Consider the following 17,944-nt stretch of genomic DNA (forward strand, 5'->3'; position numbering starts at 1 on the left):
GCTGAATTAGCTAGCTAAAATGACTCAAAATGTAATTTTCTTAGACTACTCTAACAAGGTACAAACTATAAAAGGTGCTAATTGGCCTTCCTTACTTACCAGTGATGCAACAAAACCCTGATGAGGTAAGAAAAACAGCAATGCTGGCAGGAATTAGAAACTAACAATTAACACTGAGTTTGTGTGGCCTAAGCTATAATTATCACTTAAGCTTCACCACATGAACAGGAAAATCCTCATACATAGCTGCTGTGCAAGATGCAGAGATATTGTTTAACCAGGCAACACACACACACACACACACACACACACACACACACACACACACACACACACACACACACACACACACACACACACACACACACACACACACACACACACACGTAAAAGCAAAGCCTTCAGGTATACCATTCTATGAGAATTTGCCAGCACTGACTCATAGCACTTAAGTAGTCCACAGGTGTCATAGTCCTGGTTTACTGGGCATAGGAAAGACCATGCCACAGGACTAGTAACATACAGGAGACTGTACCATGTCTTAAACATGAAGGTGTGGGTACCGAAAGTCCCACCTGGATCTTCTCACGTTGTGTGAGACATGGACAGTTGGCATTTGCTTCCCTAGTTAATGCCTGGTGCCCATTGGGTGGGTTGCTTCTTCAGGTCATCATAAGCAGCTGAGTATAGACTGGAGTACTGTAAGTAAAATTTCTTGTTCAAGGAAACAACAAAAAATTGTAGCAGCTGTATGGCATAACCGGGTGGAATCTTTCAATTACCAGGCAGGTACTCTAGCCACTTAGCTATATTGGCTGCCTCATGCTACACCTATGCATGCATGCACGTGAGTGGGGGGCAAGCACATGCACACACACACACACACACGCATGCACACACACACACACACGCAGAAGGGATTTTAAAAATATTTATCTAGCAACAGCAATGTTAGTGGTTGCACACATGATGAAATACTGTGAATCTCACCATCAAATATTTTCCAGGAAAATCACTGAGTCAAGTACCACCCTGTTCACAGAATAAAGCCTTGACCATATCAACAATAATAAGCACCGATCAACATTAATAATTCCCTATCACCAGAATAGGTATTAATTTGATCTAAGGCAAATTTGACTGAGCTAAACGCTGTAATTTTGTCACATATTGGAAGCTGGATACTCTCTCCGTTACTTGCATTATGAACTCTTGGTATTACAAATTTTGATAGCGATGTCTCATTATAACAGAATGTATTGAGATTGTTGAATTGCTCAAACACAAAGAGCCATTTGATGGCTTGAGGGTAATGTGTACATGTGTCATGTGCTGTTACAGTCTATTTGGAATATTTATTTCCATAAAATGAGACACACTATTCCGTACACGTACATCAAACACCTCCGACCACATTCAATTTTAATGCATAATGAATGAAGTAACCAGTCACTGTAAATAACTAATACATTAGGAGATAGTTATGTAGCTAATTACTACATTAAGTGGGCACGCAAAATATTGTAGTATCGCATTAGTGAAAGTGTTTAAGTTGATAAAGAACACGTCATGAATGTCGGCAATTAAAACTATTACCATCAGACACCACTATTGACGTGGGCGAGGACAGACAAATTGGATGTTAAACAGTTGGCGGAAGCTAGATTTTGATAGGCTAAAGCTGTTGTTGATTTGATTAAATCACCAGGTTATGCTTGGAGGCCACAATTTAAATCTAATTGTGATAAGTAAACTATACACTCCAGGTGTCAGCCACTTGGAGCTTGGTAGCTACGTACCTGGATAAACCCTAGTTATTGAATGCAAAAAACACACTCCAAGTAGAGGCTCCTGATTTGATCAATTTTGTCTTTGTCACATATGACAGACACCAGTGCATTAGTTTAGTGAACATGACATACTTACTAACAGTGAAATGTACTTCCCTACTATTGGCATCGTACAGTTATTTGGTAACAACAAGCTGGCTTGTAGCTAAACAGCTTGGAGGTAGCTATGTAGGTAACACCATATGAACAAGTTATATGGATACACTCATAACCATTTGCCAGTAACAAATTTACAAATGTATACAAAGACTGCATAATAATACGTACCTTTCTGTGGCACAAACCACAATTTATGACTCAGTGTAAACACCAATCATTTTGGTTCCACATACAATCACGATTATACTGTTATCATAGCTACACTATATATATAATAACCAGAAACAATAACCATTTCCTTCATGTGTTAGAACTGTCACTACAGTGGGTTAGTTGTGGTTATGCAAGATACATTTTTGTGTGTGCACAAATGAAGACATGTTTTATAAACACTAAAGGTATTCATAAAATGTTCACTACAAATTTACATGTAAGGCACTTGTAAGATTAAGTGGGAAACCATAAAAGTACTGTGGTTTTAGTGCTTGCATTTCCATGAACCTTACTGGCCAGCACTTATCAGACTTCCTGTTTGTAGATAGTATAAATATGTGAATACTCAGCCGTTCCACCATTTGATCTGCAGTCTTTTGTGAATTCAGATCTATGCAAAGAATATGGATTGTTGCAAACAGCTGTTTATCTTGATTGCTCTGATTTCCGTTGCTAATATGGTAAGGATGTTTCTTGCTAAAGAAAACCACCAATCTATATATGTACTATGGTTACTGAATTAAACAATCACTATGTGCTTTTAGATCTTAGGTAGTAAATGGACTCCCTGCTCTAGAACTTGTGGTGTTGGAATCATGCAGAGGACCATCCCTTGCCAGTAAGTTTAACAGCAATGCACTAGTGATAGGCCAGGCCTTCTATTATTGCAACAAATTTGTACTCTTAGGAAAGGTGAATGTGATGGAACAAGGGAAGAATTTAAGGCTTGCAATGTGAAGGTAAGTAAATATTTGTATTGTTATAGCCTAAAGGCCTGTTATCAATAGTATCTAAACTAGTGTTTGTGGTTGCAGCAACATGTGTGGCAGGTGTCTGCAAATTCACCGCCCAGCCATGCCACAAATTCTTGGAGGAGTGGCATGATAAAAAAAAGGGAATTGTTTATATGCTGTGGGTTACTTTGCAGACGCACGACTCCCTATCCCACACAAACCACATAAACACAATAATGTGGCCTATTGGTGTTAACACAAACACTTAAGATGTACTGATTTGGTCTTTATTCATTTTTTAGAGGTGCCCAGATGGCAATGCTGACTTCAGGAGTCAACAATGTAAGACACATGGAGAGGAGTCAATGCCATTCATTAACAAAAGTGATCCCTGCAAACTGCTATGCAGTGCACCAGGACAGAGTCCTGCACAGAAAGGTTTAGTTGTAGATGGAACACCTTGTTCCTCGAGTGGTGTTTGTGTTGCTGGAGAATGTGTGGTAAGTTTTGTGGAAATATAACTGACTTGTCTCATATCAACTCTTGTCTATTATGTAGCCCTTTGGCTGTGATCATGTTCTTGGATCAAAGAAAACAACAAACAAGTGTGGAACATGCAGTGATTTGTGTGTTCAACTGACATGCAAATTTAAGGAAATCGCTTCTAATGGTATGTTAGTGTATAGTGTTTGCATGGACGTTTATTTACCAAAATTTTAATTTGCATAGATTACCACACTACGCTACCATCTGAATCAACCAACATAAGCATTGCTTTGGGTTCATCTTCCTGTAGCTTCAAAGGTGATATAGTATAGAGTTGTATTCTAAAATTACATAATTGTAACTTAATTACATTCATTGTAACCTTCATATAAATAGTAAATGAATACGATATACCTTAATCTACAGCCATCAGCAATTCTACAAAGTCTCTACACTTTAGCAGAGACCAATCAGTCATATCTCTATCAGGGACAGTTTTTACAATTTCTAACAATGAGTTGACTGCAGAAGGACCACTTCAATCACCAGTCACCATTGAGGTATGTAATTACACTATTATTCAGTTCTATTGTAACTAACTTTCGTTAGGTTCATTGTCCGAAAAGTAGCCACAAGATGGAATGTGTTTACCACATGTCTGTCCATATTCCATATGAGCTTGAAATTTCAAGTTACTATGAATGGGCTGTAGGAGACAATTATACTCCCTGCTCTCAAACTTGTGGAAGAGGTATTACAGAATCTAACTATTTAATTTAGTCATATTTAGTTTTTCCAGGAATCCAAATGCCAGAGATTTATTGCCGAACAGCAGGCACTAAAATAAGGGCACCGGACATAGAATGCAGTGATCAGTCAAAGGAAGGACTTTCATACAACTTAATATTTTGTGATCAGCCAGCTTGTCCCTCTGAGTGAGTATATTCTCCACTATATGAAATCATGATAGTTGAAACCTTAGCAGTTCACAAAACTATAATAGGATGTGTGGTTGATTATTCATAAACACTATCACTTTCAGTGTTATCATTATATAATTCCTTGTGGTTATTATTTTTCAAATGGGATATGACCATCGTCTGAAGAATATAACATCTATAAATGCGATGATTTCCACTTTAGATGGACACACTCCGATTGGACACACTGTTCACAAAGTTGTGGTGGAGGAGACAGGATGAGGGATGTTAGATGTGTACAAGTGATCCGAAATGGTGTGCAACCAATCCAGACACCAGGGAAGTGTGACAGTGAAACAAAGCCAGCATCACTACATGAATGTAACAAACACCCTTGTCACAACCATTGGCACGCAGGAGACTGGAGTATAGTAAGTTACAAAACAATCACTACTTCATATTACATATTATTTCACATTCAGTGTTCTGTTGATTGTGGGGAAGGAATTCAAAGTAGAAATGTCACATGTAGAGATGCCAATGGAAACAAGATACGCAGACACAATTGCAGTTTGCAGGCAAAGCCTCGTATAGAGAGATCATGTACTGGAGACATGTGCATCCACAAGTGGATCAAATCTAATTGGACCAAAGTAAGGGACTGGACACTACAAACTATTGTACAGGTGTTTGCTCTTTGGGAGGATGTTATTGTGATATAATGACACTTGTATATTAATTGTTGTAGTGCTCTGTGAGTTGTGGTGAAGGAGTTCAGACCAGGCAAATAAACTGTACTGAAAATGGGACAGTTGTAGATGACAGTGTTTGCCTTGAGAACATTCCAAATGCCAAGCCAACAGAAGTAAAAAGTTGCCAAGGACCTTGTTGTAATGGAATATGGACTGTTACAAACTGGCTAACAGAAGTAAGTGTGTGAGCTGCAATAAAGCATATATATGTGTGTGTGTATTTGATTTCTGCACAGTGTGTTGCACCTGGATGTCACAAAGAAGGTACACAATCCAGAAATTGTGATGCAATTGAATGTCATGAAAGAGGAGTACAGTACAGAAATGTACATTGCATACACAATGAAAAGACTTCTGAAGGGAATGACCACATTAAGTGTAACCCAGCAACAGAACCGTTAAACACACAAGGATGCTACAGGACTCAAGGATGTGAACCAGCTTGGATTGAAACAGATTGGACCCAGGTAAGTATGAACTAAATGGTAGTGCAAATGTGAACCATATTTTTTAGTGTAGTAAACCTTGTCGTGGTACACAAGAGAGAAACATAACATGTAAACTGGGAAATGAAACACTTATGAATGAAAGATGCCCAAATAAGAAGCCAAGTATAAAACGTACATGTAATTCAAATTGTACAGTCTCTGATATATGTTTCAAAGAGTTTTGCTACAGAGATGATTTACCACAATGCCATCAAAATTGCTGCGATTCATGTGAAGAAGCTTTTCCACAATTGACGGGACTACTACGATACAATCGGTGTGACAAGCAGTGCTGTACAGGTGAACTCATAATTGGATCAAATGACGGCACCTTCTGTACATGATGACTCCACATAATGGTACATTGGATGACACTATTGTTTGCCTAACATGACTCCGCTTAATTCTGACACCATAATAATTTTTGTAACACATTTTTGCATGATTGTACTTTATTAATAATTTATAAAACTATCAAATAAACAAGACAACATGTTAGTACATACGTAACAGCAGCAATAGGTTGTGTTTACCACTCAGAATTGTTTTCTTTCTGAAACAACAATCTTGGATTATTTTCTGAGAAAAACTGTGAGTACCATCGCCGGTGTTTTGCTATCAACTGGTCTTCTTTAACCAACATTGGTTTGGATACATATTATGTCTTATTATTCCATATCATCACATCCCGATCAACCTATATATACAAAACACATGGATGGGGCTTGTACACAGTGTAATTATGAATGGTTTAAAGGGGCAGTGCGTTGGTATTGTTAACATGTTTAAGTTTATGATGCAACATTGTTTAAATGGATGACAAAGTAGTGGGTCAAGCTTATAAAAACTTCAATCTTGCACTCCTACTGCTGCAAGACACAGCTGTATAAAATTAACGCTACACAACAACTTCTGTCCATGGATGTATCACAACCAGGTGGATGGTTTGAGCATTAGAGGGCTACACAGTGAAAGCCATGAGGCACCTGTTTAATCATCTGATATACTGTTGTGCAGTTGAAAAAGCATGCTGGACTGTATCTCACTATTGATGTGCAAGCCTGAGTCTTGTACATATAATTAACAATTTTACTGGCAGTGAAACAATGCACAATTGAATGGCTTTGATGCCAACACACTGCTCCTAGTGACCAATCACCTCTACAATGGTACAGTATGTACACATTGAGCTGAGCAGAAAACTGGATGTTTTTCAAAAGAAATAGCATTTCAGTGATAACAGTTTAGGTATGAAGAACAGACATGTGTGGTTTGGCCCATTTCAAGTTTGAGAAAGTTGTATATGTAACAGGCCATGCAATTATAACAGGAAACGCGCAGAAAATATTGATTGGTCATAAATAAAGTGTCAGACATTTGAATGAAAAGATTTTGAAATGTTTTTAGTGAGTCAAGCAGTACTATACTAACTTTCGTCATTTACAGTATACATAAATTGCAACAAGAATATTGTATAGTGAGTTATTTTAGAGGAGGGAATTTTTTTGCAGTTTTAGCAGATTGGTAGCCATTTGTGAAAAAATTTGATCAAAATAGCATGAAGGCATAAAACTTTCCCCAGCCTTTAACATTTTGGATGGTGGCAATCCACTACACCTCACTAGCAGTAGTTTAAGCTACCTGACAGTAAAGTGCTATTAAAAATGCTCCATCATTATTTACTAAACTCCAGAATTGAACTTTGCTTACCGTTCTCCTACCTCAAATGGTATTCTTAATGATTCAGAGAGGTCAATAGCTTTTATTGCAGAGGAATTTCTGCAAAATTCTGGCTAGCATTTTTGATTTATGATTTTTCCTTCCTACTATTCCCTCATACTGGCAAACGTAATAGACTCAAACCTAGCACCTACCAAAAATGCAGAGTAATAGAGCTAATTGTATTAATTGTCTATATAGTGCTCTGTGAGTTGTGGTGAAGGTGTCCAGACCAGGCAAGTAAACTGTACTGAAAATGGGACAGCTGTGGATTACAGTGTTTGCCTTGAGAACATTCCAATTGCAAAGCCAGCAGAAGAAAGAACTTGCCAAGGACCTTGTTGTAATGGAATATGGGCAGTTGAAAATTGGCTAAAAGAAGTAAGTGTTTTAGCTGCAATACAGCATGCATGTATTTATTTATTGTAATCTCAGTGTGTTGCACTTGGATGTCACAAAGAAGGAGTACAGTACAGAAATGTACATTGCATACACAGCGGAAGGACTTCTGAAGGGAATGACCACATTAAATGTAACCCAGCAACAGAACCATCAAATACACAAGGATGTTACATGACTGATGGATGTAATCCAGAATGGTTCCCAACAGACTGGGGCTACGTAAGTATCTGTAAACATGCAGCATAGCAAATGTGAAATATTGCTCTTTCTTATAGTGCAGTAAAACTTGCGGTGGTACACAAACAAGAACATTATACTGCAAACTGGGAAATGTAACACTTGCCAATGAAAAGTGCTCAAATGCAAAGCCCAGTATGGCACAAACATGTGGTCCAAAGTGTCGGTCTAGTTTCTGAGATATGCGAAGCACAGTTTTGCCACAAAGATGAATTACCACCTTGCCAAAAACAATGCTGTGAATATTGTAAACAATGGCCATTGCTTCCACTGCACTGGTACAATCTTTGTGAAAGTCCCTGCTGTAAAGGTGACTTACCCGGGCAGGATACAGGTTGTACATAATGATCAGTACATTGGATATGACACTATGTTTTACTAACATGACTCCCCTTTATCCTTACTCTGAAATGACTTTGTATAATTATATTATGTCTTTTTGTATGATTATATATTGGACTTGTTTTGTTATTCTATATCATGATCACATCACATTACTCTTATACTACATACTTTATACAAAAACACTGAATAGCATTGGCAGTTCCAAGTCAATTTTCCTGGGTAAGTGTATGACTATCCCTATTAAACAGTATGGTAACAGTACTACTGTACCGTATGATAAATTAGTTAACTGCATCAGAACAGTCTCCATCATCTTAATTTAAAGTTTGGGATTTTTTATTACACACATATATACATATATATGTATGTAGCTACTTCAGACTGACTTTTATGTTCCCTGTTATATCATTTGTTTTCATTGCTACTTTCTGTTCCGTATGTCTTCAATTTTCCATCTCACCTCTGGAAATTCAGTTTTCTGTAAACTTGATTTTTTTCTTTCCTTCTTTAGAGAAATAATTTACCCCTGTAATGCATGCAGGTTTAGGGATTTTCCTTGTGTTATGGAACTCCAGCTGATTTCCATTGCCTTTCTTTATTTTCATTCTTGCATAATTATCTGCATAATTAACCGTATATAAGTAATGCTGACATTTTAAAGGATGGATGCATGGGAAAGATGTATACATGTAGTTGTGGAATATGCAGATTGCCACACTGCTGATGCGACTGTTTTACAGTTTATAGACATTTATGATATTCTACAGCATACAGCCACTTGGATACAGCACTTTGTATTTTTTCCGTGCAGCCAATCTATTTGCAAGACCACAACCTTGAATTTAAAGCTAGTTATAAATCTGCATTACAATTAAATCTTATAAAAGAACTTTATACTCTAATAAAACACACATTTCAAAATATTATCAAAATCAAATTCTCTTTGCACCAGACTGTGTTCTCTTATGTTTCCTAGCACTAGACACTTCTGATGCTTGAAGTGAAGAAGTCACAATCTTATTAGTAGATGGCTGCTCTTGGCTTCATGATTTCAATATACAAGTCATGCACCAAACTCCGTTCTTCCTTTGTGATAGAACTCATGTTACAAGACTGCATTAGTAGTTGTGTACCAGAATCAACAGCTACAGACACATCACAGTTCTTGATAGGAACAAACTTACACCCACACACTGCAAGCACACATGTTATATGCAGGGTCACCAATAATCATACATTTTGATAAGAATGGCACAGCAGACACTTTAAAACACTCCAAAATGTCTACATAGAAAAACATCAGTGACACACTAGCTAGATTATAATTGTATATTCTATATATATACACATGCTAGTGTTATTTGTATTTAAATAGGAAGACCAATGATGTATATAAGCTGATGCTTCTCTCAACACATGGGAGTTCTGTTACATATAGATTCATATAAGTAAGGCACGCAAAACATTAGAGAGGAATGAGTTTGTTAAACTCATGATCATCTATTGAATGTGGAATTCAGTATTTGAACATTTGTTATCCCACCCACACTCCAAATTCGTGGATGGATCACAACTACACTACATAATGGAATTGACTGTGTCAAACTGGCCTTTGGCTGGCTGTGAGCACATGCCTGGTTTAAAAGTCCATTTTTCCAAATTTATAAATCAGGCTGGAATGCCTACTAATAGCTAGGGTGACTGTACTATTAGAGCATCTCGATCGTGCACTTGCTACACGCTACCTTAGATTTACACATTTCTTAAACACTGAGTTATGGTCTTCCAAGTTCATAAAACTGGATGTGTGTGGAAGATCCCCTTTTGTAAATCCAGTCACATACGTATGTATATGAATCCTACCCGATATAAATTGGCTTGGCTGTGCGAAACACTGTGTCTACTGTCTACAAAAGTAAATACAACAGGAAACTATTGACATGTGGTTGAGCCAATAATAAATGCTAATACAGTATGCTATTTACAAAGATTTGACAGTGATGTGTCATAGAGTTCTACAGTTAGTTTGCTGCATTCTGTTTTACACTTATAGATAGCTAGATACATTTTAAGTTATTGTCTTGGGAAAAGGAGGCCAAGTTACCAGCCAACTAAAGTTACAAGAAATTGATTAATAAACTCAGTAAGACTGAAGGTATATAAAGCATGAGTCAATCAAAAAAGGACTATATCTTTGGCATAATATAGTTATGTTCCCTTGCAGAAACTAAGTCAGATCAATGGCAAAGTGAATCTACAAGAAGCAACTTTGCTTGAGAATGAACGTCATCATTGCAATACGCATTTAAAAACAGGTCATGGACAGAGCAACACAGGAAGGAAGGCTATGTAATTTTTATTCCCCAAAAAGTAAACAGATTTTCCTGTAGACCAGTGAAAAAATAATCATACAGTAGCTAGCTACTATCGTACTGTATAGTAGGGACCACAAAGGAGTAGGCATGGCCCACGGGATAACATCACCCAAAAACCAGCTTCAGTTTTCCCCGACGATGATGAGGCAGTATTGGTTAGGTGAAACTAGGCCCAAACAAGTTTTCAGATCGACCCGAAATGCTTTCAACAAGTTGCTACGGAATTTTAAAAATAATTTATTTAACGGAATTTTCTACTGACTGACTGAGTACCTGACTAATGCCTTCAGACAAGCGTAACTCGATAACGGCTAAGGCTATGTGCTTGATTTTTTCACTGTTCAACATCACTTCGGCTCGACAGGTGCCTTTTGGAAAACCGCAGTACATACAGTGCATTCTTCATGGACTTACCAGTGTCCTCCTTTGTGTTCCATTCATCTTTCCTACAGCAAAAAGTGTCGATTTGGCGGTAGCACATGATGGCTTCCCTTTGTAATGGAAATCATCCGTATTTTTCATAGTGGCTATTTTGATAGCATAGCAGAGGTGCTTTTCGAACAGTTCTTGATTCGAAATGCTACATAACGCATTGAGCATAGCTGACAACGAAGTGTAATGGATACTTCATGATCACTTTTCAAGCAATAATTGGGGTGCACGGTGCCATTTCAGACTGCAGTATGCGTGGGTTCACCAGTCATAATAATTATGTACAAAAAAAGTTTACAAACAAGTACACAGAAAAATTTGGAATTTTCAACTAGAGTAGGGACCATAGCACATCAATAAAAAGTACTGAAACAAGCTGGAGTAGTGCACGATATTAAATCACAGTAAAACAATACGAAGTGTTATATCCCTACTGTGCTCAAGATATAACACTTCTTATTATTTTACTGTGATTTAATATCGTGCACTACTCCAGCTTGTTTCAGTACTTTTTATCGATGTGCTATGGTCCCTACTCTAGTTGTCCAGATATAACACTTCGTATTGTTTTACTGTGATTTAATATCGTGCACTACTCCAGCTTGTTTCAGTACTTTTTATTGATGTGCTATGGTCCCTACTCTAGTTGAAAATTCCAAATTTTCTGTGTACTTGTTATTATTAGAACAAAATATATAGCATATTTCAGTTTTAAAAGTATCTTTATTGGTTCCTTTCAGGTTGACTTCATATCTACTAGTAGACCTATACTTCTTCTAAGTTAACTTCTATGGCTTCCTTTGTGGTTAGGGAGCTTTCTAAGGTGGTGTTTATGTGAGCATCCTATTAGGATTTTGGCAAAGAACATAGGCAATCTCTATTATAAGCCATCACCATGGTTCATGACTATAGAATTTTAAATAAACACTCATCCTAATAAGGTGTTGTCATGCATAATTAACTGTTGCCCCTAGCAACCTGAATTTTACAATATTTGTGGGAGTCTATGTCTAAAGTAAATACTCCAATTTTTAAAAGGGTAGCTACACAGTGTTTATTCTAGGGGGGGGAACTCCCCCCCCTAAAATCTCAGATTTACCCCCTAAAATTTTGAGTGACTATTACACTATACTTATAGGTTAAGCTTGTTTTTATAACAGCACACCAAACATGCTCTCAGATTCAATCTCAGAGTGGTTAATATGAAGATTTTTCCCAGGTTAAGAATTACAAATGCAACCTTAAAAATGCTTTCAGATTCAGTATCAGATCAATTAATTTTTAAAAATCTGCTAGGGTACATATACAACTAACTTCATACATATAGTGATGGCTATTTGATATCTGAGAACCCAAGTCTACCCGGTTTTTTCCAACTAGCATGCTTAACTCTCAAAATTGTCCTCAGATAGATAGTGTATGGGGAAACATCTAAATGTCATGTAACTCATTTCTCATGACTTATATGTGCTATCCAGTTAAAAATTGGAGAAGGTACACACTTCAGACATTGACACCTACAAAATAATAAAATTCAGGTTGTTAGGGGCAACAGTTAATTAATGGTTAATTTTCCTGGAAATTTGCTTATTGCTATTGTAGTAGTACTATGGAAAGAGAAGTTTTAAAAACTTGTATGGTTTTATAATTCAGCATCAAATGGCGCATGTGACCAAAAAGAAACATCCAAATTTCTTGGCTTCCTTTATAATATGAACAGGTGAGTGACTTACTATATAGATACAAGAATTTCTTGTCCTCAAGTTGAAAGCTTGTCATTGAAGACAATCATATACATCATGAAACACAAGCTGAATAACAGTATCACATTGGAATTAAGAGGGGACCATAGTGAGGAACACTTATATCCATACAAACACGCGTTAGCATCCTTTTTGAAAGAAAAAATTTCCAGCACTAATGTGCTTGGATGCATATCAATACGATTGTATGTATGAACTCAGGAGATTTCATTTATAAAAGTACAAAATCGTGTGGCATAACTATTAAGATTGTGTGGCATAGCTATTGACAGTACTATGGTGAAATATACGTATCTATAAAAGCAGTCACCATGTATTGGCATCCCAACTGCCCCGTTTTTATTTAAATCGGTACAATTGTCAAACGATTAGTCAATCATCTTCTATTGTTATAGATCACAAATGAAGTTTTCATAAACATAATTGAATGTTGTTAATTTTGCATAACCATTTTTTTACCTCATTGAAAGTTGAACTTCTGACTCATTATAAAGAGCTATTTGGTGGCATTTTAATGAACGCTAACAGACGAATCTACAGTACTTCACATTACAAGGAACTCATCTAATCAGGTCACTGGCCACAGTAATAATCCCCAAATGTGTCATTTGTGTACAAATTGACCTGTCTATTGCAGCCACCTGCTTAATAAGGTTGTCACTCTGCAAACTATAACAAGAGTAAGTGTGATCCTCAGGGCAAATCTGTTAACATTGTATGACCATAAGAGACTAAAGATGATGTAAGAAACAAGAGCTATAGCGTATGGTACAACAAACAAACAACACACATTAAAAACATTAAAATCTATCTGCTTCAGAGTCCAGATACTTTATGACACGTAGTTCATGGTACGTCTTACACTCAGCTTACTGAAATGCAAAAGTACCTCTTGAAATGCATTCAAGAGAAAGTGACAAGCAGACAAATATCTAACTACCGCAGCATAAATAAAGCAATTAGTTAGAGTGGCCAGTTTTTGATATGTTACCTCAATGAAATGGAAAGTGTTATGGTTATTGGCTCCCAGCATAGTCATGACGCCAACTGTGTTTGTGTTCTGTTACTATGCCCATGTAATTGCTAAACTGTTGGCTCCTTTTATTAGATAATGAACTAATTAACATGTTGACTAATGATCAAATGACATTTATAAATTATCCAGATAACACATGCAATAAAGTGAAACAAAAGTTTTAACAAGACATTATCATACATAGATTATACTCATGTCAGCATTACTGATTGCAATAAAACATTCATGTAGAATTAATCATACTGAAACTTAATCCTTACTTTTTTGATAATACATGATGAAAAATGATCTTCAGACACTATCCAATAATCAGTCACAGTATATGCTACAATAGCTGTGCAACCTCTTTATACGTATGGTCTATATTTGTCAATGATACATTTTTGCACTCTGCACCCATCCATTAAAGCAATCAACATGGAATGACAAAGGTAAATCACTTGTAATGAAGCAGTGTGAACATTTGGCACAAACGATCAACAATAATAAACATGCGACTAAGTTTGTGATAATTAATATTGCAAATAACGCACATTCTGCTAGGGGCCCTAAATCAATTGACTGTGTCTGACACAGGGATTCCTCTTGATATGGTAAACAGTGTTAACATAATACAATATATTAAAATTATAACAGCCAATTATTTCATTATGCAAGCAGCTTCCTGCTAGCTACAATAATCCCCACAATGTCTTGTCTATGCCAGGCATGCTGAGATTGCTGACAGATTTACAGCAGTCAGCATTGTCAACATAATTCCATTCATGACAGAACTAGTCCCCTAACTGACAGCTAAATCCCATGTACTAAATTTACTAGGACAATTGTACAGTATGTACCTTAATAATTGTCCATAATTTCTTTATCATTAGATTTTACAATGCAGTACTCTGTCAAGGAACTGGTGAGACAATATAGAGCAGGATTGGCTATTTTAATAGTCCATCACCTAATAAAAAATACAAGCTGTTTAACAGTGTCATACTTGCAATGTGGGATTAAGTGTGGATTTACGTACTGTGTGGAGATGAGGTGCTGGAATATTTGGTCTTTGAGGTACATCCCATTTCACTTGATGTCATTAGCCACCTTTATAAAAAAGCACCATTGTGAAAACCATAACATTTGCAGCATAGACAACCATATTGTTGCTGATGGGATGGCAACAGTACCATAACTACTAAGGGACTACACTATTATAATGACTGAGTTGCTACTAATTTCATGTCAGGATTGACATTTGACAATTTGTTAGGACACTGTGACATAATTAGTTGCTATGACTTTCATGTAACAGCTTGAATTAGTTGAGCACACAAGAATGGTTAATGACTAAATGAGATATAAATGTGCAAGTTTAGTGACTGTTGTGGCAGGGGCGTACGCAGGAATTTTGAAAAAGGAGTTTCCACTACAGCTAAGTGACTGTTATATTAGAATAGTTTATATTTCCTGACTGCTTTATTAGAGTATCTCAATCTTTTCACCAAAATCATAATTCAGAACAATGCTATAAGTGTTGCTATCATGTGAGAGACTATTATTTAACTAGGATAAAAGTTTAAAATGTGTCCTGTTCCATGACAGATTCCAGATTCTGGAAACCTGAAGTTTCAATAAGAAAACAAAATCTTATAGTGCTGGATATTAGACTGTGCAGCCTATAAAGCTATTAAATAACCTTTAGACAAAATGGGATCGAAATCAGTATGACTAACCAATGAATAGGTAAGATTTTCACTCACTAATAAAACTATTTGAGCAGCAAACACTTCTGGAGATTTTATAGCAAGAACTTGCCACATTGTGTTCAACAAATGTAATTATCTTTCCCATTGAATTGAGGCTGCCTATATAGGTCCAGCCATGAATTTTTTCTCCTTTCTGTGCCTTTTCAAACACACTTAATATAACATCTTTAAACAGGCTGTAGGACAAGATGTCCTACAGGCCTTCAGCACTTGCGCTGTAATTAAAGCCTTAATAAAAAAAAATTAAAACTGAAGCAATAGCCTTTAAAATGAAGGGCTGTGTTCTCCAGTCAGTGGTTATTTATAAAATAGAAGAAGTTTGCTGGAAATACTATGGGAGGATGTTCGGGCTTGATTGTACCCAATTAACACTGCCAAGGCATCATGCATGAAAGAAATACAAGGCTGATATCTGGCTGGTACTTACTTGGTTGAAAAAACAATCATTTGTATGCACAATCACTGCTGTCAGCATAATAGAAATGATGCCAAACCTTGTGCTGAGTTGGTGACATACCACTTGTCTTTGCCTGGTGATGCAAAGACAAGTGGTATTTATTTTTTATCATCAGCCAGTTAGGCACTGGAGGGTGAACACAGAAGGCAGAGCCTGTTCGAGGTGTTTATCACTAGCCTAGGAGCCTAATTGAAAATCTTTGAGTGAAGTATCCTAAAGGGAAATGGTACGCAAAAGCAATGATCTCTAAAGCACTATTACATACAATACGTTCCTTATACAATAAAAACATGTAGAGCACAATGAAGTTTTACATTGTGTTCCTACGTATGATGGGATGTTGTCCTTAGTGTGAGATCTCTCCTTATGGAGATGCAATACTTAGTTCTTTATCCTACACTGTACCATGAAACTGTGTCCAATGGGTATAGTGACAAAAGAGCAGTAAAAAACTGAAAATGTAGGACATGGGCAATGGAAACTGAAGAGAATGATGTTGTGGGGAATGTTTTGACTTAGCCTATCATGAGCTTTAAATGTTTATACGTACATAGCTGAGCCTGTATACATAAATATTAGACAAGTACTAGATTGTGAAGCTCAGATAACTACGTACTACATGATTTTCTTAATTAAGTTTATATGTCCTGACTATAAGCGTCAGTTAGCTCAGGACTTGGCATTTGACTGACTAGAAAACCAAACCTGGTAAACCTGTCCACACCAATTAAGATAGTTGATAAACATAAGTTTCAAAAATTAAAGAAAAGTAATTACAGGTGGAAAATCCTTTAAGTTCCAGTTCCATTTTAGCACAAAATTCAAGTTTCATTTTAAAAGTGCATAGAACTAAACAGGTTATCACACAATGTAATGAATTGAAGGTTCTACATATATCTACGTAGAAATAAGGCATACAGAGAAGACTTGCACTGTGAATGGCATAATATTATAAGTATAGTAGTGCCTAGACACAGAAGTATTCAAATACACAATATAGCACAAACCTTGACCACTTCTTCAGTTTACTGAGCTCTATTTGCCGTAAGTTGTGAAGGACAGATATTTAAATGATACAGATACCTTGGAAAATAATACAAGCAACAGTGACTGGTTATGCAGTTATAGCATAATCTTACTGATACATTCTTAACATAATCAAATACATAATATTATGTGACTTGTGCATGTAATATTGTGTAATCTTACTGATACATCCTTAAGCTTACAGCCCTAATCAGACAGTACATCACTAAATTAAGGCAAACAATTGGGCAATTACAGTTTATTGTAGTGGTACAACTTGAAGCATGCAACAAATTGCTAATGTAAGGGTGCAGTCATGTTGTACAGAACTACATATTACAATGACTGTTGCCGTAGCTACATATTACATATTACACTTCCAGAAATCTAGTCCATGGTGTATATGTTCACTTCCTAGACATCTTTTGTTAGTTGAAGAGTCTGTTTCCTGTAAAAAGACAAGCTATATAAAGTATAATACAACTGTATGATCTATCTCACTGCTGAGGGAATATGGTACTGATCTTCAGAACTTTGTTGTTTACAACCGTACATGAACTAAATCCAATAATATCACAATTTTAGTTATAAGATATGTACTGCTGATACTATTACTATTACAGAGGCAATGGTGCTTTCCTAAAAGGTATGTTTTAATTTAATTGAGAATGATCTAGACTAACTGTACATTCAAACTCAAGCTGTCCATATTAATCAACATACAATGCACAAAACAATAACTAGACATCTCAGCATGGGGTATGCGGTATAGTACCTCCTGTTAGCTGATACTATCAATAATAAACAAACAGTTGTCTAAATAATAGTATGTAGTGTTTCTGATGTAACACTATCAAAA

At 36.4% G+C, this 17,944-nt stretch overlaps 1 protein-coding gene and 1 long non-coding RNA gene across 4 annotated transcripts; one reads left to right on the top strand and one right to left on the bottom strand.

Annotated features, from left to right (window-relative positions):
• The first annotated feature begins 2,512 nt into the window (after positions 1 to 2,512).
• Positions 2,513 to 6,027, top strand: LOC136265668 (papilin-like). Its single transcript, XM_066060565.1, has 14 exons — positions 2,513 to 2,623; positions 2,708 to 2,781; positions 2,851 to 2,902; positions 3,199 to 3,396; positions 3,455 to 3,566; positions 3,626 to 3,700; positions 3,809 to 3,942; positions 3,992 to 4,133; positions 4,182 to 4,317; positions 4,526 to 4,733; positions 4,785 to 4,955; positions 5,051 to 5,230; positions 5,291 to 5,521; positions 5,569 to 6,027. The coding sequence occupies exons 1-14, from the start codon at positions 2,567 to 2,569 to the stop codon at positions 5,884 to 5,886; spliced, it is 2,088 nt and encodes a 695-aa protein (XP_065916637.1). The 5' UTR covers positions 2,513 to 2,566; the 3' UTR covers positions 5,887 to 6,027.
• A 3,085-nt stretch (positions 6,028 to 9,112) lies between these two features.
• On the bottom strand, positions 9,113 to 17,676 carry LOC136265682 (uncharacterized). 3 transcript variants are annotated; one of them, XR_010705679.1, is made up of 8 exons: positions 17,461 to 17,676; positions 17,067 to 17,142; positions 14,870 to 14,940; positions 14,691 to 14,800; positions 14,112 to 14,241; positions 13,440 to 13,546; positions 9,482 to 9,529; positions 9,113 to 9,438 (listed from the first exon to the last, which is right to left on the bottom strand). It is a non-coding gene; the product is annotated as an uncharacterized lncRNA (long non-coding RNA). The 3 variants fall into 3 exon arrangements; XR_010705681.1 differs by having other exon boundaries at positions 9,113 to 9,529; positions 13,440 to 13,484; XR_010705678.1 differs by having other exon boundaries at positions 9,113 to 9,529.
• Between the last annotated feature and the right edge of the window lie 268 nt (positions 17,677 to 17,944).

The sequence above is a fragment of the Dysidea avara genome, chromosome 9 (genome assembly GCF_963678975.1).
Source record: "Dysidea avara chromosome 9, odDysAvar1.4, whole genome shotgun sequence".
Classification (NCBI taxonomy): Eukaryota; Metazoa; Porifera; class Demospongiae; order Dictyoceratida; family Dysideidae; genus Dysidea; species Dysidea avara.

Coding starts and splice junctions, on each gene's coding strand:
- LOC136265668 (XM_066060565.1), top strand. CDS start 2,567: ATGGATTGTTGCAAACAGCTGTTTATCTTGATTGCTCTGATTTCCGTT. Junction 2,624..2,707: donor TGATTTCCGTTGCTAATATG/GTAAGGATGTTT, acceptor ATGTGCTTTTAG/ATCTTAGGTAGTAAATGGAC. Junction 3,397..3,454: donor GTGTTGCTGGAGAATGTGTG/GTAAGTTTTGTG, acceptor TCTATTATGTAG/CCCTTTGGCTGTGATCATGT.